Source organism: Syngnathoides biaculeatus, chromosome 13, assembly GCF_019802595.1.
Source record: "Syngnathoides biaculeatus isolate LvHL_M chromosome 13, ASM1980259v1, whole genome shotgun sequence".
Classification (NCBI taxonomy): Eukaryota; Metazoa; Chordata; class Actinopteri; order Syngnathiformes; family Syngnathidae; genus Syngnathoides; species Syngnathoides biaculeatus.
The window spans coordinates 24,497,155-24,524,131 of record NC_084652.1 but is presented as its reverse complement, the minus strand read 5'-3'; the positions used below and the strand labels follow the sequence as shown (position 1 = coordinate 24,524,131).

The following is a 26,977-nucleotide window of genomic DNA, read 5'->3' as shown; positions in this document are numbered from 1 at the left end:
ATTATTATTATTATCATTATTATTATTATTTTGTAACAATTCTCCAATAAGCACAGAAAGATGATGTCAGGTTTTGGCCATTGCCATTGATTTCCGTGGTTATGGCTTTTACACTCGTCTATATTATTATTATTATTATTTTGTAACAATTCTCCAATAAGCACAGAAAGAGATGATGTCATAGGTTTTGGTCGTTGCCATTGATTTCCGTAGTTATGGCTTTTACACTCGTCTTTATTATTATTATTATTATCATTATTAGCATTTTGTAACAATGCTCCAATAAGCACAGAAAGAGATGATGTCATTGGTTTTGGTTGTTGCCATTGAGAAAGCTGGTGGCTGCAGCCTCCCTCCTCTTCACTCTGTCCATCCATCGTCACCTCATCTTGCAGATCAGTGCATCTGCTCATAGTGACAGCCCGCAGAACCAGAACTTGACACAAAACGGAAGCCAATCGAAGCTCACCCAAAGGAGCCCACTTATGATGTTATTGACATATGAAACAAAGCAGGAAAGACGGAAGAAATCCGCTCTTGATTTTTGTTGAGTGTGTATTATGACCTGCCGGCAGCGTAGCGAAGCTGCTCCTGCCGGGAAAGAAGGAAGAGGAGACGCGCAGAAGGGTGTCAACGGGGGGATTAAACTCCGAAGGTGGGAGAAATCACAGACTAATATTCTTATAAACTCGTAAGGATGGCTGCTAAATCGGACGGGGTCCTGAAAATGAAGAAGAGCGACGTGGCCTTTACCCCCCTCCAGAACTCTGAGCACTCCGGCTCGGTTCAAGGGCTCCACCCGGGCTGCCAGCCCGGCTCAGCGTGCACCGGGGACGGTGACTTCGCAAACGGAGAGTCGCGATGCTGCGGCGGAGGCGGCGCCCACTCGGCGTGCATTCGTTCGGGCGTGGAGCGACAGAAATACTCTGTGTGGGACTGCCTGTGGATCGTTGCCGCAGTGGCCGTGTATGTGGCCGACGTGGGCACTGACGTCTGGCTGTCGGTCGACTACTACCTTCACCAAGACTACTGGTGGTTCGCCCTGACACTGGTTTTCGTCGTACTGGGTTCTTTCTCAGTGCAGCTCTTTAGCTTCCGATGGTTCATTCACGACTTCAGCACCGAGGACGCATCGGAATCCGCCGGCGACTGCTCGCACATGGACGCTAATAAGCTGCTGACTGGATCGGCCTCACACGGCGATGTGAGCGCTCAGCATCCCCCGACCACGCCACAGAGACAGGCGTCGACCACGAGCAAGAACACAACGAGCAACAGCACCAGTAGTACTGCGATGGGCAGCCGGACTCGGAAACGCTCGGCCTCCTACTCCTTCTGTATGTGGTTCTCCCAGTCCCTCATCCACATCCTCCAGCTGGGCCAAATATGGAGGTAGGATGAGTTGTGTAGCATGAGCACATGACAGCCTGGTCCAAAAAGAACCACAATGTCCTTACCGTAGCTTGGCATGCAGCTGCCATCTTTACCCCTCAACTCCCACTACACAGCCAACATTTTATTATTTGACAGAGGCGATCCTCGGCTTATTGGTTTTGGATCGCTGGGGTTCATTTTAGGGTGGCACCAGCACCAGTCAGTAAGCTACTCAGTAGCGGCTTCGCTTCAATATTATCACATGTATGGACAGAGAAATGACATTCTCTCATAGCAATTCAAAGAGGGGACACTTGCTTGACCACCTAGATTGTTTCCTATACCAAAAAGAAAAAGCCGAATTCCTCAATAGTAACGTGTTAAAAGTAACTGTTAAAAGCAGCGGGGGGGGGGGGGGGGGGTTATAACAGTAGTCTGTTGATAGTGGGTTGTGGAAGTTTAAAAAGGTGCTACAAAAATGTCTCATTATTTTCGGTGTACGACCCCCCCCTCAAAATCCGCAAATAATTGGTGCTGTTTTAAAATGCCTATATGTATGATGTGTACCGTATTTTCACAACCATAAATCACACTCAATTATCTCCAAAATGGATGGGGCGCCTTATAGTATGGTACACTTTCTGTGTAACTGCCAAAAAATAAAACAAATAAAACAATAACTGAAGAAATAATTGACACAAAACAGATTTTAAGCGCTATTTACATCGTTGGTGCTTCAAACTATCTTGGGAACATGCAGTGAGGCACTCCCAGCATGCTATTCTGTTTGCCATGGTGTGATAATTATACTTTCAGTTTGACACCGTGAGTGGGAACAACATGTGCACTTTGTAGTTGTGAAAATACAGTCCATTATCAAGAAAAAAAAAAAACTTTTGAAAGCAAAATCTGTGAGTATGCGTGACCGGAAACGGTGAACTGTGGAGGGGTCAGGGCATACTATATACAAGATCATGCCCCGCACCTTCGCCATATAACTGGAAGACAGAGCTCATAGCCCAGTTAGGGAGAGGTGACAACAAACCATTTAAGAGGATATGTCAGGCAGGGGTTGCTGTCATTTTTTTGTTAAAATATCTTACAACCAATCACTGTGTCTGGCTTGACACAGTTTTTGGTTGTTTGGAAAAAAAAAACAATTGCTTCAACTTTTTTTCCCGAAACTGGGCGAGAAACATCTTTATTATTGGATGCTCTCACTCCTTCATTTTAAGATCAATGACCCTTCATGAATGGTACGGCGCTTTCCATTTTCAGATCAGATACACAATACTGCACTAAGGAGGTTCCTTGTGCCACAAAGCATCCTGGGAGGGCTGCAAAGCATGCTGGGAGCGTGCTGGGAGAATGGAAATAGCATTTAAAGTGCATGTTTTGTGTCAATTATTTTTTCAGTCATTGTTTTAATAGTTGGCCTAGGTATCCTATTCTGTCTGCTGTGGTGTGATAATTTTAGTTTCGATGTGACACCATGCGTCTGAACATCTTGAATAATGCCTTGCCTACACTTTCCGTGTGTGGCACAATGTAAGCTTCTTCTGCTTACAAATGTAAAATCTCAATTGTGACCAGTGGTCTTGTGTGTTGTGTCGATTTCAAGGAAGGTGTGATACCTAGACTTTTTTTGAGCGGATCTCCTTTTATTCTGACAGAATAACTGAAAAATCTCTGTATAAATGTAGACTGTCCCCTTCAGCTCCTCTCCCAGAGGAAGACTGTACAAAAGAGGAAATACATAAATTTAACAAAACATACCTGATGGAATAACGGAAAAACCTCCATATAAATTTAGGCTATCTGCTGAAACTTCTGCACAAAGGATATACAGATGAGATCAGTAATCCGGAAGTCAGCTCGGCTTTTCACAACAACATTACATGCCCGTGATCCTCAACTGTCAGAAAAATATCCTTTTTATATGTGACTCTACTCACATGGACCCACTATGTGACAGGAAACGACATAATAACTGTGAGATTTAAAGATGCGTCAGACAGAAACATTACGATGATTCAGGATTGCCAACTGGCAAACATGGTCACTTTCCTCTTCCAGAACAAAACCGTGCAAAAGGGCTGAGGTGGGGCCGCAGAAAAAATTTATAGTAGGAACCACTGAAGAAGAAATATATTAAAGAGGAGGACCATCAAGCTAATACATAGTTTACACAGGATCAGGAAATATTTTCTTGTTAGACGTTAACAGATTTTGTGTAATTATACAGACACTTAGTACAATACACAGATTCACCCAGTTACACACTGCCTCATGAGTGGCATGAAAATGATGGCTTACATACATGCTCAAAGACATGCTACCATCCATGCTAACAATGTAACCAGTGTGTTCAGGTGCGCTTCATTGGTCTTGTCAAATCAGCAAAATTTAACAAAGAAGTTGTATTGCGTTCAAAACAATTTAATCACACATAATACAACACAAAACAATAAAAATTAACACAAAATAGAAGTACAAAGACAGTTTAGTACCGCGTAACACAAGCGAACTAGCCAAATGACGTAGTCATCACCAAAATCGAACGAATGCTCCAAATAGGCGTATGTTATTTCCAGCGAATATTCCAGGAAGGCATGAGGCGTCCGTGTGCTTGTGTACCTGTCCGAAACCAGCAGTATTAATAAAAAGCTCTGTTGACAGCCATCCTCATCCTTATAGGAACCGACGACCTAATAGACTCCTTCTCTAAGAACGTAACAAAAGATCCCCGTCATAATCCATAATCCACATAATAAAGTACGCAAGTAATAAAGTACATAAGAAAGGAAAATAAAGAGAAGAATAAAGAATGAATAACTAAAATAATATAGACACACAGCTCTAGATTAATTTCGATAATTTCCATGATATTTACTTCGCCCGGCATGGGTCCTCATAAGTACGCTACATACACAAGACTTGAAAAAGGGTTAGGAAATCGAACAATTATGGGCCAGTCATTTAGAATATTTCATCGGGTCCCTCGTCCTCCTCGTCTCCCCACTCGTCTGTGTTTGTCGGGGAGTCTGTTGTTAGTTAGAAGGGATCCACATATTGTCTAAATATGGCTCGAAATGATATGGTAAAATGGCCCCGTTCACTTCACTCTCTTCTGAGATGTTTTCAGCCTCAAAAAAAGCTTCAGTCTCAGAAGGCGCGTCAGAAAAATCCAATCCATGCCATTGCGTTCGGCACAGGGTCTTTTCAATGCCAGGGCTTAAGTGTGATTTCTGGATGTGACGTCACAGACAAATGTGGCCACCAGTGCAATTTTATCAAGTCAGACTTGGGCTCTGAAAAAGACTCTTTGACCCAAAGTGTGCCCCGAAAACAGGCTTTATTTGGTCACGTCCTTCAAGGTCAAGTGTCATGAAATGGATGATTTTTAGTATGTTATTTATGAAAAAACGTCAGCCGGTATGGACCCATCCGTTTTGTAGCTCCCGCCATGAAAATCCTCTCAAGGGATTTGTTTTTTAGAAGAAGCAGGAAGTGACGTACGGGGCAGGAACGCCCTCCAGCGGACTCTTTTGTTTCTTTTAGTTTTAACTGCGGGAAGGTAGCTCGTTGTTCCTTTGTGTTAGCCAAAATGGATTTAGCCTTCATAAGTTTCCAAGAGACCCGGTTTGTCGTGAAAAATGGATTGCACAGGTACAAAGGGCGAGAGCTTTGTGGGTCCCAAACGACAGGTAGATGTGTATACAGCTACTAAAAAAAAATAATAGTTTGGGGCGGACCACGTAATCTGTCTCTCATAACGTAACAAAAGAGCCGCATATGTATGACAGAGGTACTAAATGTGTCGATGTGCGCGTCAGACGGCTGCCGCGTCGGCTATGAACAACGCTGCCAGCAATGGCGCAGTGATAAGGTAACTCGGCGCCAAAAATGAGTCACCCCGGCCGCGATGGCTCATCTCCACCGCGGAAGTGGATCGGATGGGAAGGCGGTTTGGCCGTGATCCGCATATAATCTAAATATTGCTCGAAACAATAGGGTCATACTGCCCCGGTAACTTCACTTGGTTGTGAGATGTTCTCTTCTTCGAAAAGAAATTCCGTGTCAGAAGAGGCGTGTTCGTCTCCCACAGTAGGGGCCACAGCATGTTTTCAATGGCGAATGTTCGGGGTGACGTCACAGACAGTAGATGCAGCCAATATGACGACCACTTGGATGTCAAATGACACTTCCGCTCATATGAATTTTTTCGTATAGACATTGAATTGAATAATGTTATAGGTATTTCTTATTGCAATATCTATTTTAGAATGTTTATAGGGATGACACTTGACCTTTAAGGTGCCACTGACAGCCAAATATACATTTTAAAAAAGATATTGTTATGAATGAAAACTGCATACAATATTATTCAGTTCAATGTCTGTACAAAATATGAGCGGAGAGCATGTCATTATTGTGCAAAGTTGCTTAAGTCTCATTCGACATTCTAGTGGTGGCCATATTGCCTGCAACGTCATTTGCAGATGTCACACTGGTACAGTCGCCATTGAAAAGAAGCTGCGCCACCTGCTATGGGAGATTAACAATAGAGATTTTCGGAGTTTTCAACAACAACAACATTCTGACTTGCTGTAAAAAAACAGATGGGTCCATTCCAGATGATTATTTTTGGTTAAAAATATACAAAACTGTATGTTTTATCTGTCAGTGGCTCTTTCAGGGTAAGGGTTTGTCAGGTTTAAAAAGCCTGACTCTATTAAAAAAGGCGAACAGACAAGGCTTCAAGTTTTACTTGCTGTAAGGAGAGCAACAGGGCCTCCCCCTCTTTCCAACCATCTCCAACTCGTGTCCCCTTGCAGCTTCTTTTTATCTTTATGAATCACATGATGATTGTATGTGTGTGCATGCGTGACTGTTTGATTGACTACATCTGTCTGATTGATTATATTTGTCTGATTAATGACATCTGTTTTCAAGACAATGAGTTCAAAGGTAGAAGCTAGGTGGTGATGTGTAACCAACTACAGTATGTACAAAATGAGAACATGTGAATGATTTCTTTAACATTTCCCTCATGTTTATCATTTTGGAAATACGAGTGGGGACATCAGAATGCTGTTGCACTTTCAGAAAGTTCAAGGCATCAAAAGTTTCCTTTTACCTGTTGCTGCATATAATCATGGTCTACTTGTTGTAGAAGGGCATAGTTCACAAAAACATTTGACCTTGCTCTAGCCATCACAGATTTCAAACATGGGATTATACCCATCGTGAAAACACAGAACAAACCCAGAACAGGAATTAAAGGTACAAGGAACTTCACCATAACAAAATACCATGGCCCAGAGGTGAACCAGGACCAAAAAAAAAAACAAAAAACAAAAAAACAGTGTGTGAACATTGTTGCTCATTTCTGAAGCATTCAGGTGTGGGTACACAGCAGCCCAGGCAAGTCTGGTGTAGCTGTTCTTGGTGCTGGAGTCGGGAAACATGTAGGAGAAAGGCAACGGTTAATGTCGAGATAAGCACACAGGCTCCACTGACAGTGGAAGCCGTGATTAGAGATGTAACCCTCGCTGGTGGTACAGTTGGTACGGGACAGTCATGAAGTATTCAGCACCCCACGGTATGTAAGGTCAAGGACAGAGCAGATTCTTCAGCTCAGCTGGTGACAGTGCAGAGTCCTTGTCCATTTAAAGTCAGGGTATCGTCCTGCACTCCATCGGTCGTATTTTTCCAAACAACCGTCTTTACATCTTCTAAGGCCTCTGGTGCCAGTGGAATTCCAAAACAAGATTTTTGAAAACAGTTGAGCTCAGCGTCGCTGAGGAAATGGTCGTTGTCCTGGTCGGAGATATAAAACATTCGACTGAGCGCTTTGACACACTGAGGTTGGAGCTGTTTGTTTTCGCAGATTTACAGAGGGGCGGTGTTGTGGTGGACCGCATTCTCGTCGAACAGCGTAGAGTCGAGTAGAAGAGCTCTGATATGTTTTTCAGATTCCTTGTAGAACACTCGACACATGTCTCAATCTCAAAAAACTGATTTCTGAATGGGAGTGAATGGTTTCTGTTCAGGCACATGGGCCTCAATCTGAATGTTTTTCCAATGCAGTTTCACACTAACGCCTTCCTGATCAGTCATCGCCTGGTTCGGGGACTTCATGTGGCAAAGCATAAGGTTGTCGTTAGGGTGGTTTGGGGCTCTGGAGTCCTGATCCAACTCATTGACCTGCAAGGGTTGGCGTCAAGGGTTCTGGGGTCATCCTTAGGTACCGCCAGTGAGTCTCAGCTTCCCTTCCTTTCACATGATTTCCCCTTGTCCTTTGATTGTTGTTTGGTCTTGTCTTTCGAGTGGTTCCATGGGGTCCAAGTTTAAGACCGCTGAGAGCTCAGTCGGTCTAAAGAGAAAAGACTCTGGAGATCCTGCTCTGTTGGATTACTCCTGAGGAGCTCCTGGTCTATGAGCTGGACTAGGTGCTGCAAGATCTGCTCCTGAACTCGCCACATGGAACGTTTCATCTTCATCACCATCTAAGTCGACTTGCGGACCCTCTCCAGGTCTTGGCGGAGGTGCGTGAATAGCTGCAGGCGTCTCAGCAACATTTCATGCTCATGACTGGCCAGGCTGTCCTTCTCGTCCTTCTTGCAATTTTATCTTGCGGATATTGACACACTTTTCCTGCGGGTCAAATTGACGAAAAAGACAAGGATGACTTCAACGATGACGGGGATGACGAGGCGAAAAGGATGATGCCGGGGGCGGCGGTGTCCTCTTCCTTGTCCCCTCTAACCTTTCCCCTAAGTTTGCCCTTCTTGCTCCCGACGCTTTCCTCATTTTCTACCTCAGCGCTGGAGTCCCGTTCCCCAGAGTCACCGCCCTTAAGACCCGAGTGCTTGGGCCAGCAGGACTTGAACTTGACTTGGTCATCCTGGGTGATGGTCATCTCTGGGGTGCGCCGCAAGTCACGTGGAAGGCAATGCGGCAGTTTTTGACGAAGCATTGGATGCAGGCTCCCATCTTTACACAGGCAGCAGTTGAGCACCCACCTGTTGCTGGGAATTTGCGAGACATTAGTAATGGGCTCCATCTTCTCTGGTTCCCATTACTCACCTCTGGAATCCACAAGGCACAGCTGACATGGACCCACTTGGTCCACTGCGAATGGGGTTCATAGCATCGCCCTTTTTCGGGCACAACTCGCACTTTGGCAGGATACCCAGGGGACATAGAGACAAACAGTCGCACTCACAATCAGATCTAGGGGCAATTTACAGTGTCCAATTAATGTTGCATGTTTTTGGAATGTGGGAGAAAACCAGAGTGCCCGGAGGAAACAAATGCAGGCACACTCCACACAGGCGGGTCCGGGATTGAACCTCAGAACTGTGAGGCCAATGCTTTACCAGCTGATCCACCGTGCCGCCATGCTGGACTTTGCTTAACTCAATAAAATTAATGTCTAAAAACTGAAAAGGATGACTAGCTTGGGGAAACTTCACTCTCTTAGGTCTGCAGTTCCCTTGAGTATTGTGTTTGCAGTAAATAGGACATGATCTACAACATTTTTGAGTAAGAATTAAATCCAAAGGTGCGAAAATGTCTGTGTACAATAGCTACCATTACCATCGCTCCTGTTGAGACATGGCAAGGCTCATGACTCAAAATTGCCACTGTTTTAAACAGATTTATTGGTTAATACAGGTTTTCCATTGAATATCTATATCAGCGGTGTCAAACTCAATTCACCTCGGGGCCACTGGAGTCACATTCTGGCTGAGGCTGGGCTGCATCCCCCGTCCTCATACGCACCTGCTCCTGAGAGCAGCCTCCCCACCTATGCTTTGTCTTTCCCAATTACACCACATGCATATAACTGTCTTCTTCTTCTTCTTTTCCTTTCGGCTTGTCCCGTTAGGACTGAACGCATATTTGTTTGGCACAGTTTTACGACGGATGCCCTTCCTGATGCAACCCCTCTGTCTAGTTGTCACTTATTTGTACCTTGTTGTTACGTTCCAGTGTTCCTTGTTTCCAAATTACTGACTCATAGTAAGCTTAGACCCCACTTTATTTATTTTTTTTTACCTTGCCTTTTGCCTCACGTTTTTTCATATTGTTGCCCCTTTTTCAACTCCCTTTCTGTGTACCGACCTCTGCCTGTAATTAAAATTCTCTTCTTAAACTGCCCCTTGCATCTGGAGTTGTGTATTTTGGGCACTATATTTTCTACCCATGACAATTGTGAGGGTTTGCTGGGAATGTTTGGCAGAACCCTGAGTCAGAAGGAGTTTTGACTCCCACCTCTGGCAGAACTTTGCTCACGTTCCGGGGAATGCCTGGGACATTGAGTCGAAGTGGACCATGTTCCACACCTCCATTGCTGAGGCTGCTGTGGCCTTAATGTAGTCAGTGCCTTAAGTGGCAGCAACTCCAGAAACTTTTGGGAGACACCAGCGGAGAGGAATATCATCAAGCTGAAGAAGGAGTCCTATAGGCCTTATTTCCTCATGGGATTCCTAAGGGACCTGATGGGTATTGACTGGCCACGTTGAATGCATCTATGGGGGTCGCTGAGACAAACAGGAGGAGTTTGGTGAGGCCACGGAGAACGACTTCCGTAGGGCTTTGAAGAAATTTTGGTACATCATCCAATATCTCAGGAGGGAGAAGCAGTCTACCACCAACACTGTCTAAAGTGAGGATATGCTTCTGCTGAATTTGACTTTGGAAGTTGTGAGTCGGTGAGAAGAATACTTTCAAGACCTCCTCAATTCTCGCGACGCACCTTCTCATGAGGAAATAGAGTCTGGCATCTCTGAGGAGGCTTCTCCAATCACTGGTTTAGAGGTCACCGATGTGGTTAAAAAGGTCCTTGGTGGCAAAGAGATTTGCCCGAAGTTCCTAAAGGCTCAAGATATTATGGAGCTGTCTTGGGTGACACGCAGTTGGAATAAAAATAAGCACGTCCAAATTGTAAATCGTGGTCATCAGTTGGAAAAGGGTTACGGGACCTTTTCAAGTGAGGAGATCCTCCCGTAGGTAGAGGAGTTCAAGTATCTTGAGGTCTTGTTCACAAGTGAGGAAAGAATGGAATGAAAGAGCAACAGGCTGATCAGTGCAGCCTCAGCAGTGATCCAGACATTGTTTCAGTCTGTTGTTCTGAAGAAGGAGCTAAGCCGAAAGGCGAAGCTCTCAATTTACCGATCGGTCTCCATTCCTACAGTTACAAGCTGTGGGTCATGACAGGAAGAACAAGATCTTGGATAAAAGTGGCTGAAATGACTTTACTCTACAGAGTGCCATCCAGGTGGAGCTCAGAATAGAGCTTGGTTCTCCGGTTTCATCCCAAAAACATTGAAATGCCCACAGGTGTGAGTCTGAAAGATTTTTTTTTTGTGCCCTGCAAACCTGCCTCTCGTCGAGAGTTATCTGAGATAAGCGCTATCATTCCCAAAAACCTAATGATGTCATGCAATAATCCATCCATCCATCCATTTTGTACACAATTATGCTTGTTCAAGGCTAAATTATTTGGAGGAAGATATTTGGCTTACTATGGTTCGTGCTTTTCTTGCTGGTATCATTCTCAAATATGCCTCTCTGTAATGCTACTGGGGCAACAACAAAAAAAAACTATTTCGTGTGTTCGGTGTTTTTAATTGTACTTTTATTTTTTTATTTTATATATACAGTGAAGAATATAAGTATTTGGACACCCTACTATATTCCAAGTTCTCCCATTTAGAAATCATGGAGGGCTCTGAAATTTTCATCATAGGTGCATGTTCACTGTGAGAGAGAATCTAAAAAGAAAAATCCAGAAATCACAATGTATGGTTTTTTAATGATTTATTTGTGTGATACAGCTGCAAATAAGTATTTGAACACCTGAGAAAACCAATGTTAATATTTGGTACAGTAGCCTTTATTTGCAATTACAGAGGTCAAATGTTTCTTATAGTTGTTCACCAGGTTTGTACACACTGCAGGAGGGATTTTGGCCCACTCCTCCTCACAGATCTTCTCTAGATAACACAGGTTTCTGGGCTGCCGCTGAGAAACACAGAGTATCAGATCGGTCCAAAGATTTTCTATTGGCTTTAGATCTGGAGACTGGCTAGGCCACGCCAGAACGTTGATATGCTTCTTACGGAGTTACTCCTTGCTTTTCCTGGCTATGTGCTTCGGGTCATTATCATGTTGAAAGACCCGGCCACAACCCATCTTCAATGCTCTGACTCAGGGAAAGAGGTTGTTCCCCCAAATCTCCCAATACACAGCCGCGGTCATCCTCTCCTTAATACAGTGCAGTTGTCCTATCCCATGTTCAGAAAAACACCCCAAAAGCATGATGCTACCACCCCCATACTTCACAGTAGGGATGGTGTTCTTGGGATAGAACTCATCATTCGTCTTCCTCCAAACACGGTTAGTGGAATTATGACCAAAAAGTTCAACTTTAGTCTCATCTGACCACAAAACTTTCTTCCCTGACTCCTCTGTATCATCCAAATAGTCATTGGCAAACTTAAGACAGGCCTTGACATGTGCTGGTTTAAGCAGGGGAACCTTCCATGCCATGCATGATTTCAAATCATGACGTCTCAGTGTATTACCGAGAGTCGCCTTGGAAACGGTGGTCCCAGCTCTTTTCAGGTCATTGACCAAGTCCTGTCGTGTAGTCCTGGGCTGATTCCTCACCTTTCTAAGGATCATTGAGACCCCACGATGTGATATCTTGTATGGGGTCTACTCCGATTGAGATTGACCGTCATTGTTTAGCTTCTTCCATTTTCTAATGATTGCTCCAACACTGGAACTTTTTTCACCAAGCTGCTTGGCAATTTCTCCGTAGCCCTTTTCAGCCGTGTGGAGTTGTACAATTTTGTTTCTGGTGTCTTTGGACAGCTCTTTGGTCTTGGCCATGTTACAAGTTTGAGTCTGACTGATTGTATGGGGTGGACAGGAGTCTTTATGCAGCTAACGACCTGACACAGGTGCATCTGATTCAGGATAATACATGACGTGGAGGTGGACTTTTAAAGGGGGACTAACAGGTCTTCGTGGGTCAGAATTCTGTCAGGTGTTCAAATAATTATTATACCTGTATCACACAAATAAATCGTTAAAAAATCATGCAATGTGATTTCTGGATTTTTCTTTTTAGATTATCTCTCACACAGTGGACATGCACCTACGATAAAAATTTCAGACCCCTCCATGATTTCTAAGTCGGAGAACTTGCAATATACCAGGGTGTTCAAATACTTATTTTCTTCACTGTGCATATAAATACTGTTGTCTTTTTTTGTCCATTTTCAATGTTTTATTTCTTTGTATTTAAATTCTTTGATTCATGTAAAGCACATTGAATTACCTTGTGTATGAAATGTACTATATAAATACATTTGCGTTGCTTACTTACAAAAATAAAGGTGCAGTTGTTCCTCACTGCCTCGTGAGCACCACCATGCCAATAATACGGTGCAGTGATAGTGTATGGTATGGCCAATTGTATAATGCCACCACAATATTTCATCCCCTTGCACATTTCTCTTTGTGCAGAACTTAATATTCATTCATATTCTTTGGTCACAACTTCCAAATTTACAAACTGCTAACGTGTTTAACCACTGTGAGTCTACTGCCACAGTGCATTTAGGAACATCTAATACAACATCTTTATGGAGGATGTACTTAATTATGTATTTGATATATGTACCATGCATCAATGAGCACATCAAACAGTACAACCGATCCTAATGGGTTTCTTGAGCAAGCCTGCTTTGTTGCAACACTAAGTTTGAGTTGTCATGGTGATTTGAGGAGGGGTGTAACTGCAGTTCAACTGCAGCTGTTAAAATCAGTCACTGTAAAGTATCTCCATCAGGATACCCGGCGCCTCTGTTTTCAAATGCCTTTAATCATGTAAAGCACATCGAGTTCCTTCGTGTATGAAAAATATAAATATATTTGCTTTCCTTTACTGGTTTTACGATTCCTTCGGATGAGAACACACAAAGCCTCAGCATGAAAAGTGCAACCCCCGTTTCCATCCTTTCATTTTCTTTGCCGCTTATCCTCACAAGGGTCGCGGGGAGTGCTGGAGTCTATCCCAGCTGTCAACGGGCAGGAGGCGGGGTACATCCTGAACTGGTTGCCAGCCAATCGCAGGGCATATTGACACTCACAATCACACTTAGGGGCAATTTAGAGTGTCCAATTAATGTTGCATGTTCTTTGGGATGTGGGAGGAAACCAGAGTACCCGGAGAAAACCCACGCAAGAACGGGGAGAACATGCAAACTCCCCACAGGCAGGGCCGGGATTGAACCCGGGTCCTCAGAACTGTGAGGCCAACGGTTTACCAGATGAGACACCATGCCACCGCAACCCCTAGTTATCCACTTAAAAAAAAAAAAAACTGGTGAACAAAACCAGGATGATAGTAACAAACAAGCACATGTACGAGGTACTATATTCTAAGTACAAAAGCTAGAAATATGAAGAGGAACAACAATTTGTACAAATGGCATATAGTCAGCAAATCCATTGTAGCTCACTTCAATCAGATGGGTGAACAGCAAAAAACTAGTAATGGTCTGCATTTAGATGACTTTATATATAATGCACTCTATTTCAAATGATGGAGTGGTGCACATGTCTGCATTTGTTGCAGGCAGCGTGGGCTCTGTTCCCACTCAGTGATGCTGTGAATGTGAGCGCAAATGGTTGTCTGTGTCTATATCTGCCCTGCAACTGGCTGGTGCCCAGTTCAGGGTGTTGTCTGCCTTTCACGCAAAGTCATCTTGGATAGGCTTCAGTGCTCTAAAATCCTGAACAGAGTAAGCAGTGTTGAGGAAGAATTGATCTTCTCAATTGGGCAAGTACATCATGTTAAAAAATAAATAATGAGAAAGTAGTCTCAAGTAATGCAGAAAAAAGCCACTTTCCCAATAAAATACATCTAGGGTATAACTACACATTTTGTTCAAAGAGTTTTTGTGCAATAAAGTAATGCCTCATTTTTCGGGGTTAATTGAGACCAGAACCACCCGCGAAAGGAGGAGGGGATGTATGTTTATGTGGGTACCAGAAAATATGTAAACAGTATTTCTACTTTGCATATGAGACAAAAAGAGGTATTTTGTTAAATCTTTAATTTTAAAACCTTATAAATTAATATATATTATTATAAATATACAATATAAATTATAAAACACTTACTGCATTCTATTACTGTATAGTTACCATTCATCACTCAGAGATTCTTCTGCTGGAGGTGCTGGCGATGTAGCTGCGTTTTTTAACTTTGAGATGGGGAGTTGATTTGTGTGTGTGTGTGTGTGTGTGTGTGTGTGTGTGTGTGTGTGTGTGTGTGTGTGTGTGTGTGTGTGTGTGTGTGTGTGTGTGTGTGCATGCGTGCGTGCGAGCACGTGTGTGTGTACCAGAATGTTTCAAATGTCAGCAGTACAGCATTTATACTTTCCATACTTGAGACAAAAATTACAACAGTGCAAGTGTCTAATTAAACAATAACAATAAAACAACGGAATTTTTATTGCGGTACATAATTAATATTTCTCACTTGGAGAATCTTCTGCTGGAGGCGCTGGCAGTGTACATGGCAGAGGTTTTTACCTTTGAGACGAGGAGTTGTTTTGTGAATGTGGGTACCAAAATGTTTAAAATAGCTTTACATTACGTATTTATACTTTCCATATTTGAGACAAACATTTTCAACAGTACAAGTGTCTGGTTAAATATTTATTTATTGAAACCTTGTGCTGCACATTTTTATTGCAGTACATAAGTAATTTGCATTCCTCACACAAAGCTGCTGCAGGTGCTGACGGTGTAGCTGAGGTTTTTATCTTTGAGAAAAACATGGTAGTGTCTTTGTTTTTCCTTCTGCTTCAAAATTCCCCTGTACAAGGACATAACCCCGTCTACACAACTGCTGATGTCGACAATGTCCTTAGCCACTTCATCCAGCTCTTTTGTGGGTAATCAGCTGTTCCAGCTACTTCATCTGGTTCCTCTCAATGCGGAGGAGCAGCGGCTCTACTCTGATCCCCTGCCAGATGACCAAGGTTCTCAGCTTATCTCGCCGAAGGGAGAGCACGAACACCCTGTAGGAACCTCATTTCAACCGCTTGTATCCAGGATCTTGTTCTTTCAGTCATGACCCACAGCCCGTACCATACTTAAGGGTCGGAACGCAGATCGACTGGTAAATTGAGAGCTTCGCCTTTCGACTTAGCGCCTTCTATACCATAACACACCGATATAAACTGAAATTACCACACCACAGCAAGCATAACTAGCAAATAATAAAACAAATAAAAGAATGAGTCAAGAAATAATTGACACAAAACATGCACTTTCAACATTATTTACTGTTTCGAGCATGTGTCAAGGGATAGGTCCCAAATGCAGGAAACAGAGGCAGGCACATGATTTTCAAGGGTAGTGTAATTATGGCAGAGGTCATACACAGGTGAGCCATCAAAAAAGCCAGAATTACAAAAAACACGTTGCAAAAAGGCAAAGTCCAAAAATCCAGAAACAAGGTCCAATAAGTACGACTTGAATCATGAAGACTTGACTTTTGGGACAGAATCTCTGTAACGAGGGAGATAGGTTAACAAAAAGCTTGCCTACTCACACACAATGCTCCAGTGTCCACCGACCTGGCAAGTGACAATGCAAAATACAATGGTAATATGCCTGGCTTAATTAGCGTCAATGAGGCGCAGGTGAAGAGCTGCTGCTGGAAGCAGCTCCGCACAGGGCAGTGGCCTGGCCACGCCCCTGACAATTTACATCCTCCCAGCATGCTGTGCGGGTTAAACAGGTTGGATAGCGGATCAATGGTTGAGCATGATTTGCAAATTATTGTATTCTGTTTGTGTCACTGATGGTGTTGGGTTACACACGCCTGACTTAGGTGCGGGCAGCGTGGGATTGATTCCCCATCAGTGATGGTGTCGATATCTGCTCTGCAACTGACTGGCAACCAGTTCAGGGTGTAGTCAGCCTTTCGCCCGAAGCTAGCTGTGATAGGCTCTGGCTCTCCCGTGATCCTTGTGAGGAGAAGTGCCTTGGATAATGGATGGATGTATTCTATCTGTATGTTTAACAACATCCCAACTTCATTGGAATTGGATTTGTAAGTAAAGCAAACAGTGACCAAACATGCAAAGTGCTTGTTCTTCCATTTGAGGAGAAGCAACTCATCCATTTTGTTTGAGAGAGAACATTTTTCCGATTTAGGTTGAGCTCTGTCACTGACTGGCGACCAGTTCAGGGTGTAGTCCGCCTTTCACCCTAAATTAGCTTGGATAGGCTTCGGCTCTCCTGTGTCCCTTGTGAGAATAAGTGCCATGGAAAATGGAAGGGGAGCTCTAGATCCATGCTGGCAAATTCACAAATACGCTCCCACACATCTGTCTGCATTGTATGCGTCTCTTCCAGTTTCAAAATTGGGGTCTTATTCACCATTGAGGAAAGAATGGAGCAGATGATTCCCTGATGGATCAATACAGCACCCGCACTGATCAGACTGTCGCACGATTCGCCACTTTAAACTGCACCCTTTTCACAATTGTCATTGTACTGGTCTGTAACGGTGAAGTGCGAACGGGTAAGGGCATTCACTCCAAATTTGACCTAAAAAAAAAAAATCAGGAAAACCCTACCCTACCAATGTACAATGCGCACCACCAATTTGCTGCTACCCATATGCTAAAAATATTACGAATTATCCGTATTTCTATTTTGTTAGGTTTGTACTTGTATCGTTTTTCCTAAAACTGTCCATACAACAAATATTAATAATAATCATTGTGCACGTGCTGATGTAGCCGTAATATAATCTCAGGACAGGCCCAGAACACGCTTGTCCTGGTCCCTGTAATTGTCAGGACAGAATCCCTCAACCACCTAAAACAAATACGCAATGATGGCATAACATTTTATTAATACTGTTGATAACACATATTACAGTCTTAAATAAATATTTATTACTGTTTGACGTGAACATTTTTTGCAGTAAATATTTGTGCATAAAACGTTTGTGCAGAGTGCAGTTTATCCTCTACATTACGCATCCTTGACTAAAACTTCAAAAGAAACATCTGACTCATCTCCAATCTAAAAAATATCCATCGTAGCTACCTTTGATGACTTGGTCCAGCTCTGGTGTCGCCTGAATTCATGAACAGTGATCCTATTTTACTCCCAGAGCATGTCATCCTCAGTGCCATCCATGGTGTTTGCGGGGAAACATTTTTTGAATTCCAAGAGTTTTGGTTCCGCAGCGCAGCCTCTCACCCACCTGACTCCATGACTTTCCTATGGCGTCAGGTGGCTATCAAAACAACGTACATAGAAACGATGGTAATGGGCACATTTTTTTTAAAAAAAGAGAGCATTTCATATATGTGCGCTCTCCCGTTTTTTTTGTTTTTTTTTATGTGCCCATGACGCTCGTATTACGTAGTTTGAGCTCACGTTGTTTTGATAGCCACCTGAAGCCGTTGAGGCGAGCTATCGTTGTTTTGGACTGCTGCGCTACTGGCGGTGTCATCGGCACAAGTCATGACACGTATCATTCAAAAGCAGCTGCACAACCAGCCGTAGTTGTCAACATTTTTTGTCTTGGTTTAAGTTAAAACAAACTCACGGAAAGTCGTTTCTGATCTTTCGTGCAGTAGCAACAAACATGCTGTTACGTGTGGATTTGGAGTAAAGTCCCCAGGCTCAAACCAGCAAATTATGACAAAGCAGTTAAATACAACAGTAGGGTCATTTTGACAAAATGATAGAACTTTTCTCGACAGAAAGGGCCGAATATGCATCCTGAGCTTTTCCCTTGAAGACTATTTGCAATAGCATAATCCATGTGGTGTGATATATGCACAGGCATTTGTCGTTTAAGACAATTTAATCACACACACACACAACAACAACACAACACATCACAATAATAAAAGAACTAACACAAAATACAAGTTCAAAGACCGAGTAGTTGAGCCCAGCTATGAATAGTCACCAGAGTTGAAGAACCAGGCAAATGTTCTTTCGAATATTCCAAGTCAACAAATGTCCAGAAATATCCAGGAATGAAAGGCAGCATGCAGTGTGGCGTGTAATTGTCTACTTGTCCAAAGAGTGCTGGTAAGAAGCTCTGTTGATGGTCCTCGGTCCTCTTGTATAGGCACTCCTCAGAACATTCCAGAATTCCACATCACAAAAGAACCGCATCATAGTCACATAAAAGTATGAAAGCAAAATAAAGAATAAAAATACACACGCACATAACACTCTCCCCCTTAAGGAGAAGAAAGTTACAGAGAATCTTTCTGTTGTAATACAACTAAGCAACACAAAACATGACAAACAGAATAGAAAATAGAATGAACGGAAAATAAAGAAACGAAAACACAGAAAAATACAACAGAAGTACCAAACATCAAACAAAACTTTACACCCCGGAGAGTGCATCAGCACGTGCAATAGCCTCCATCCAAGCACTAACTGGTTGTACCGGCTATGCCCTACAACATGCCCCACGAATTCAACCTGGGCCTTTTCAAAAATCCACTATGCAAGATGGACAGTCTCTTTCCCTGCCGACGGTCTCTCAAAGAAATCCTGAATTCTCTTCCATGGTGTAAACGATGACATCATCCATGTACTTTGACACCTTCCAGACCCGATGTCAAGTTGACGAGCGATCGGAACGTTGCTGGGGCATTCTTCAAGCCGATCAGCATCACTTTGTTGATACAGTTCGTCAGATGTAGCGAATGCCGCAATGTTATTTGCCTAGTCCGTGATCGCCACCTGCCGGAAGTCCATCAGGAGGTCAAACTTACTGACGTATGTAGCTTGATCGACGTGATCAATGCAATCATCCACTCTCAGCAGAGGGTAGGAGTGCATTTTGATGTTCGCGCAGGAGCACCAATCACCAATCTTGGGCACAAGTACACTAGGTGAACTCCATGGACTGTCGCAGGTTTCAATAATGTCACTGTCCAGCATGTACTGCACCGCCTCCCACAAAATCTCGCTCTTCCCAGAATTCATTCAATATGGGTATTGTTTCACAGGCCCAGCATCACCCACACCTATGTCATGACTAATCAGTCATTTGCGGCCAGGCACATCTGGAAACAGGTGAGAAAACTCAAAGGGCAATTGTGACATTTCAAGTTTCTGGTCAGCTGACAAATGTGTCAATTTCTCATCCAGGTGAGCTAACACATCAGAATTGCACATCTTGATGAAGCATTACCACTCATATCATCCAACTTGACATCGCTAACACCATCAACTGTAGAATCAGTAACCGGGGAGGAGAGTGTTGTTGCAATACAACTGACTTGTTTGTTTTTTAAAAAAAATTCAAACTTATCAGTAGAACCTGAGGAGTTTGGAGACAAGTCATCAGCCTCTGAGGCTACAGAATGAACCATGAATGTATCTGATAAATCAAAAATGCAATCATTCGCCAAAGACGTTTTGGAAATAAATGTCTTTTGACATCGAAGGAGTCACGGCATAAGATACCCGGAACGTCATACTCTAATTGCCCTGTATTTGGCGAACACTCCGGAGAAACAGTCACAATAGAATCAGCGCCAACTTCTGCCCCCATAAGATCGTTGCCGATCAACAAATCAACACCCGGAACTGGAAGAGAGTCAAGAACACCAACTTCGATGGTGTCAGAAACCAGATCTGAAGTCAAATTCACAAAATGCAAAGAAGCAAGAGAATATCCACTTATACAATTAATAATAATATCTGAGTTAGCTGAAGACTCTGCATAAAAAGGCAAAACATCTTTCAAAATCAGAGAATGCAGAGCTCCAGTGTCCCTCAGAATATTAACGTGCCTTGGGGTAGAATTATCTCCCATAAGTGAAACCAAACCATTGTGAATAAAAGCCAAAAACTTCACCGGAACTTCAGAATTTGAAAGTTCATTGTCAGAACCAAAACTCTCCTCAGAACCACCTAGCAAGGAAGGCTGAGGTATGATATATGCACAGGCATTTGGGGAAAGACTGATTTTTGTATTTGAGCTTTTTCAAGCTGAAATCAAGCCTTCTTACAATAGGCACAGACAGGTCCTTGATCCTGAGAATTTCAACCTGCCTTATCATCACTTGACTCTGTATGAGAAACAGTCTTTTGGCGAAAAAAAAATTTGAATTGCCGGGAGACTGAAAAGAACTCTAGTGAGTCAAAAAATAATTATCTGCCAACACCACTGCATCATGTAAGGTTTTAAAAGTCTGTTCATCCAAATAAGTCCTGAGATTGGAATGAACACACTGCTTAAATTCCTCCATCAAAACTAACTGCCTCAAACTCTGCCAATCTGAAGCCCCTTTGAACTACACCACCTATCAAACAGAGTTTCCTTTTCCCTAGCAAACTCTACAAAGCTCTCATCGTCCCTTTTTTGAGTACTTCTGAATTTCTGATGGTACGCTTCGGGCAATAACTCATAAGCTTCCAGTCGGGTCTTTTTGACAAAATGTTAATCAGAACTTTGCTTGATTTCTGACCGAATATGCATCCTGAGCTTTTCCCTTTAAGACTATTTGCAATAGCATAGTCCATGACTCTTTAGAGGCCACTTGAGATTTTCAGCAACTTTCTCAAAGCAGAGGAAGAATTTATCAACTAATTTCTCATTGAAAGGAGGGACTATTGTGGCATGCCGTGTAATTTCAAAAGATGAAGAACTGACTGAATCAGAGGACCTTTCAAGTTTCTTAAATTCACTCTCTTTGTCAAATTAAAATTTTTTAAGTTCTGTCTTTTCTTCGTCTCTCTCTTTCAATCTGAAGTTGTAATTCCAGTTTATTTAATTCCAAAACGTCTGAAGGTTCCTCTTTTACCAGGGACAAAACATCAGGAACAAAAGTTCTCTCAGCAATGTAATGACTCAGAACAATTTTCAAAATTTGGAATTTTCTCATAGCAGGTTTGGCATCAAGTCAGAAATGACTGGCAAGTTGCAGAAGCTCAGACCTCTGTAAATCACAGACTGAATCAGGGGTTGGGGACCTAATAAAGTGCTCAAGTCTAAACTCCATTTTTTACAGTCTGTTGCAAATATGCAGTAAAAAAAAATTAACGCTTTTAAACAGATATCTCAAATGTCAAATGAATTCGATACCGGACGAGCCCCCAATTTTGGTACATGTTACGTTGTTATGTCACTTCCTGAGCAAACTGGCTTCATTTGAGCCAGAATATTTAAACCTCAGACCACCCGAGAACCTCGCTGACCTACTTTAGCATCTTTTCTATTAGTGAATAGTGACAAGAATGAGAAAATAGAGACCTAGGGAGGACAAAAAAACAATGATACACTACTGGACTTGTATGGCATTGGTTTATGGAAAGCATCTTAGAATCCATAATACGTTGCTTTATGTTTCACCTCATACTTGCTGACAGAAGAGATTAATGGCAATTGAAACGTGGAAATTACCTAGTATCACATTTTCACTGATTCCGTGGGGGTTTAATGGTAAAATTTCAGTGCTGTAATGCTTAATAAGTTACAACTGTCAGTTGAGAGAGTGCATTCTTTATTAAATAAGTGATCAAATGGTAATAGTGATTGTTCATGTGGATGGGCTTAGTATGAGACTAAAATGAAAATGAGACATCCATTTCCTTTTCACTGGATGTGACAAGCAGTCAGAACTGGGACACCTTCATTTACAATGTGAATGTAGCTGGAGTGGCAGGTCAGCAAGCAAGCTCTGTCTCTGCAGACAAAACACACAAAGAGATGTGGGAGAAGTGAACATGCTGCAACTTCAGTATCCTCACACCAGATTATATTATCCAAATATTTTTGGGGAATGTTAACTTCATTTAATGACCCATGAGCTGAATCCCAAAGGAATATATAGACTAATGATAACAGTGCGTGAACAGAAGTGTGTGTGTGTATGAGAGGGGCAGAGAATGAAAGAGAATTGAGGCCACAAATCTATTTTTAAAATGTAACTAAACCTCAAAAACTACGATGTTGCAGAATCTTCTCAAATGAAATTATTACATACCTAAACACGGTTCTGAAAGAATATTTTAATCTAACCTTACCATTATTGTTTTTTTCGATCAACCTTTATGGCACATGCAGACGGCACAGGGGAACAGCTGTAGAGCGTTGCAGTCACTCACATTTGAAAAATGTACGGGTGTGGTCAGTCATACCCACAGATATAAAGTTACGGGTGTGGCCCAAAAGTCATACCCGCAGATTTAAAGTTGCGGGTGTGATTAGGGATGGTATCTCAAGACCTTAAAATAATTTACTGAGTTATACCAGAGTATGTAGTTGTTACCTAATACCATAATCATAATTTATTGACACTGTACAGACTGAGTTGGACATTTTTAAAGAGGTCAATAGACATTCATTTTCATAGCTAAGTATTCATATAATCAAATCATTTTATTTCATTGTGATGTATTGTTATAATCTAGGTGTAATTTATCTATCTATCTATTGTCAATCCATTGATGAAAGCTAGCAGTAGTTGATCTATATCTTCCTAAAGCATGCAGAGGGGAAAAGTTTTCAACTTCAAGATAACGCGGTACCAAGGGAGAAAATGACTTCGTATTTAGATATATGGACAGTCTAATTTTATAACTTAGATCAAGTCAAAGTAAGTCACCATCTCATATTTATTATAGTTAGATACTGAAATATTACCTGTGTTATATCCCAGAAATGTTTTCAGTGTAACTGAATCTCTTTTGGCATGGCTCATGATGTTGATGACTTTCGATGTAAAGTCACTTGCAGCATGTGAAGCAGCTCGGAACGTGCGTTTGGCATAATTTCTGAACATGCTCAGTGCGGTTATCTTGCATTTCCTGTTTCTGGGTGAATACTGATTGTTTAGGATCAGGCTTTTTTGTTCCTAGCGTTTATGAAATAAACACGTAAATTAATGTCAACGTTCCCTATAATTTTTTATGTGTCTGAACTAAGCCCGTAAGTGCCCCTTTGACCACTCTGAGCAACATCAGACGTATGCACTGTGGTCATATCAGTGTCATCCATTGAAATTACATGACTCATTCAAAGATTCAGATTACAGCATTTACATTTACATCAGAACATATTTAAGAACAATTTTGTGTTTTTGCAAACTTACAATGAAAATGTCAACATACCAAAAAATACATTACTAATTAAACCAAGCCAGCTATGAACTGTAAATTTGAAAGGTCATTTGCAACTTTGTTTCATTTTTTTAACCCACAATGATATCCTTGTCCATTTTTGTTGGTGTAAAACTGAATTGTTGAAAAGCTGAATGATGCTCCCAAACAGTTTTAAGGTTAATGTTATGTTGCCTCCTTTATTTAAAATACAGAATTAGCTTTTTGTGCGCTGTATTGTCTGTGCTTTCATACTCGATCAGGCTATACCAAGGTGGAAGTTTAACATCACACACCATCTCATTCTGTACTTTCTACTTTGGCTTCAGAACAGACCTTTTGTACACAAAAAAGAGAAAACAGTTTCACCACTTTTTCTTCTATTATTCACATACCTCGATATTCATCATACAAGTATTCAACAGCACATTTTTTTTTTTTTTTTTACCTTCGCCATTATTATCAAGAGTAAACACAAGCAACATATATAACTCTTTGCTCTATGTTGCCCAGACTGTGTGGGTGGACAGTGTTTGTAATTATGAGTGTACCCCTTTAAGAGCCGAAGGGGAGGGGAGTCAGGTAAACTACCAGGAGGCGAGTTTTCTTTTCCTAGGATGATCAAGGGAAAACCGCGCCCCCAAGCCATTTGATTGGTCCCTGCAAAGTCCCTCGCTTTTACCTCGAGTGCGCCTCCTTCGGTGACTGAAAGAAAATCATATTGATTATCCGCGCTATTCCAAAACAATGGATAATAGGATTATCACAGCCCTAAACGCATTAATGCTGCTGCACTTTGAGTTGTGTTTGCTGTCATGCAAGGTGCTATAGTACCACTGCTGCTACTACTATTACTACTACTAATACTAATAGTAATAATAAAATTCGCCAGAAAAAAAAAAAAAAAAAAAAAAATATATATATATATATATATATATATATATATATATAGTTTTTATTTTTTTTTGGCTTATTTTATAGTAATAGGAGCTAGAGTAACAGTAGAGAAAATATATATTTTTTCTGGCAAATTTTATTATGATTATTATTAGTAGTAATAGTAGTACCAGCAGTAGAATAATAGCACCTTTCATGACAGCAAACACATCAAAGTGCATCATTGCGTTTAGAATGATTATAATCAATGTAAACCCCAAAATTCACTTTGATGTGTTTCGGTCATGAAAGGTACACTGCTGCTACTCCAATTACTTTAAGAACAAAAATCGCTAGATAATAGGCTAGAATCACTCACAGCCCAAAACCTAACAATAATCCCTAAATCCTGCAAGGAAACCATATTTGGTTTCTGAAGAAAACATGCATTTTCGCAAACGGCCATATGTATAGCAAAGTGCATGCAGTTAATTAGCTATCACAATGTAAACGTATCTATTTGAACGTTAATATTATTAGAGCATTAAATGTAGTCCTTACCTCAAAAAGTTGACAATTGGTGTTCCCACTTTCTGGCTGCTTGCAGTGTTAACACCGCGTCATTGCTGTGAATAATGACTGTGTGTCCTAATGGCACGAAATACTACCTACAACTTCTACCTCTTCCCCTTGTTTCACAGTGTCAGCAGGTATTAAGCATCCCTCGGGGATGCATTTCCCTCGGTGACCGATGGTGTTGTGTGTAGTGCACTCGGTGCAAATAGGCAGAACCAGCCAAGAGAAGAAGAGGGCGTTGCAGGGACCAATCAAATGGCTTGGGGGCGTGGTTTTCCCCTGATTATCTTTGGAAAAGAAAACTTGCTAGCAGGAGACCGTATGCTTTCCATGTTTAAAAAAAAAAAAAAAGAGGCTGTGGTTCAATGTGCTAGATTGGTTTTCATGTGCGCTGAGAATGTCCGTGTATTTCTACTCATAGTAAATTTTACGCACGTGATTTTTCGTGCTCAACTGTGCAGATTTATGAGTGAGATGGCGCACGGGCATGATTGCTCCTGTCAAATCAGTGACTGGCATTGGCCTCACAGTTCTGAGGACCGGGTTTCAAATTCTGCCCCGCTTTTGTGGAGTTCTTCCCGTGCCTGTGTGGATTTTTTTCCATTTTCCTCCCACATCCCAAAAACATGCAACATTAGTTGGACACTCATGCCCCTCGGTGTGATTGTGTGTGTGACTGTTGTCTGTCTCCGTGTGCCCTGTGATTGGCTCCCAACCAATTCAGGGTTTACCTTGCTACCTGCCCAATGACAGCTGGGATTGGCTCTAGCACTTCCGTGACCCTCGTGAACATAAGTGGCTCAGAAAATTGATGGATGAATAGCACAGCTATATACTGATCATAAACAATTACATCAAAGTTACCTACAACATACGCTTCGTATGGTGGGAACATACAAAATATACTATTCTATTATTGAATTCAGTATCAGTGCTGAATTATTGAATTCAGTATCAGTACCCCTTCCTCGAGCCTTCACTTTATCAAGGTGGAGGGGTTTGTGTGTCTCGATGATCCTCGGAGCTAAGTTGTCTGGGGCTTCGTGCCCCTGGTAGGGTTACCCATGGCAAACAGGTCCTAGGTGAGGGACCAGACAAACTACGACTCCAAAACCCCATTGATGACTACAAAAATTGGATCTTGGTTTCCCTTGCCCGGACGCGGGTCACCGGGGCCCCCTCTGGAGCCAGGCCTGGAGGTGGGGCTCGAAGGCGAGCACCTGGTGGCCGGGCCTGCACCCATCAGGTTCGGCCGGGCACAGCCTGAAAAGGTCACATGGGTCCCCTTTCCCATGGGCTCACCACCTTTGAGAGGGGCCGTAGGGGTCAGGTGCAATGTGAGCTGGGCGGTGGCCAAAGGCAGGGACCTTGGCGATCCGATCCCCGGCTACAGAAACTAGATCTAGGGACATGGAATGTCACCTCTTTGGCAGGTAAGGAGTCCGAGTTGGTGGGTGAGGTCGAGAAGTTCTGACTAGATATAGTCGGACTCGCCTTTTCGCACCACTAGTGCTCTGGCACCACTCTTGAGAGGGGTTGGACTCTGATCCACTCTGGAGTTGCCCAAAGGGAGAGATGCCGAGCAGGTGTGGGTATACTTATTGGCTCCCGGCTTGGGGCCTGTACGTTGGGGTTTACCCCGGTGGATGACAGGGTAGTCTCCCTCCACCTGCAGGTAGGGGGACGGGTCCTGACTTTGGTGCATAAGCACAAACAGCAGTGCAGAGTAACCACCCTTTTTGGAGTCCTTACGGAGTCCTTAGAGGTAGTGCTGGAGAGCGCCCCCTCTGGCCACTCTGTCTTTCTGCTGAGGGACTTCAATGCTCACGTGGGTAATGACAGTGAGACCTGGAAGGGTGTGATTGGGAAGAACAGTACCCCCGATCAGAACTCGAGTGGTGTTCTGTTATTGGACTTCCGTGCTCATCACGGATTGTCCATAACAAATTCA

The 26,977-nt window shown here is 42.5% G+C and overlaps 1 protein-coding gene across 3 annotated transcripts in view; it reads left to right on the top strand.

Moving 5' to 3' along the window:
• Positions 1 to 456: 456 nt before the first annotated feature.
• xkr4 (XK related 4) overlaps positions 457 to 26,977 on the top strand; it is a 64,729-nt gene continuing 38,208 nt past the window's right edge. For all 3 annotated transcript variants that reach the window (XM_061839243.1, XM_061839242.1, XM_061839244.1), the window contains exon 1: positions 457 to 1,392. In XM_061839243.1, coding sequence (XP_061695227.1) covers positions 698 to 1,392 — 695 coding nt within the window. In that variant the 5' untranslated portion in view covers positions 457 to 697. The remainder of the gene's footprint in view (positions 1,393 to 26,977) is intronic.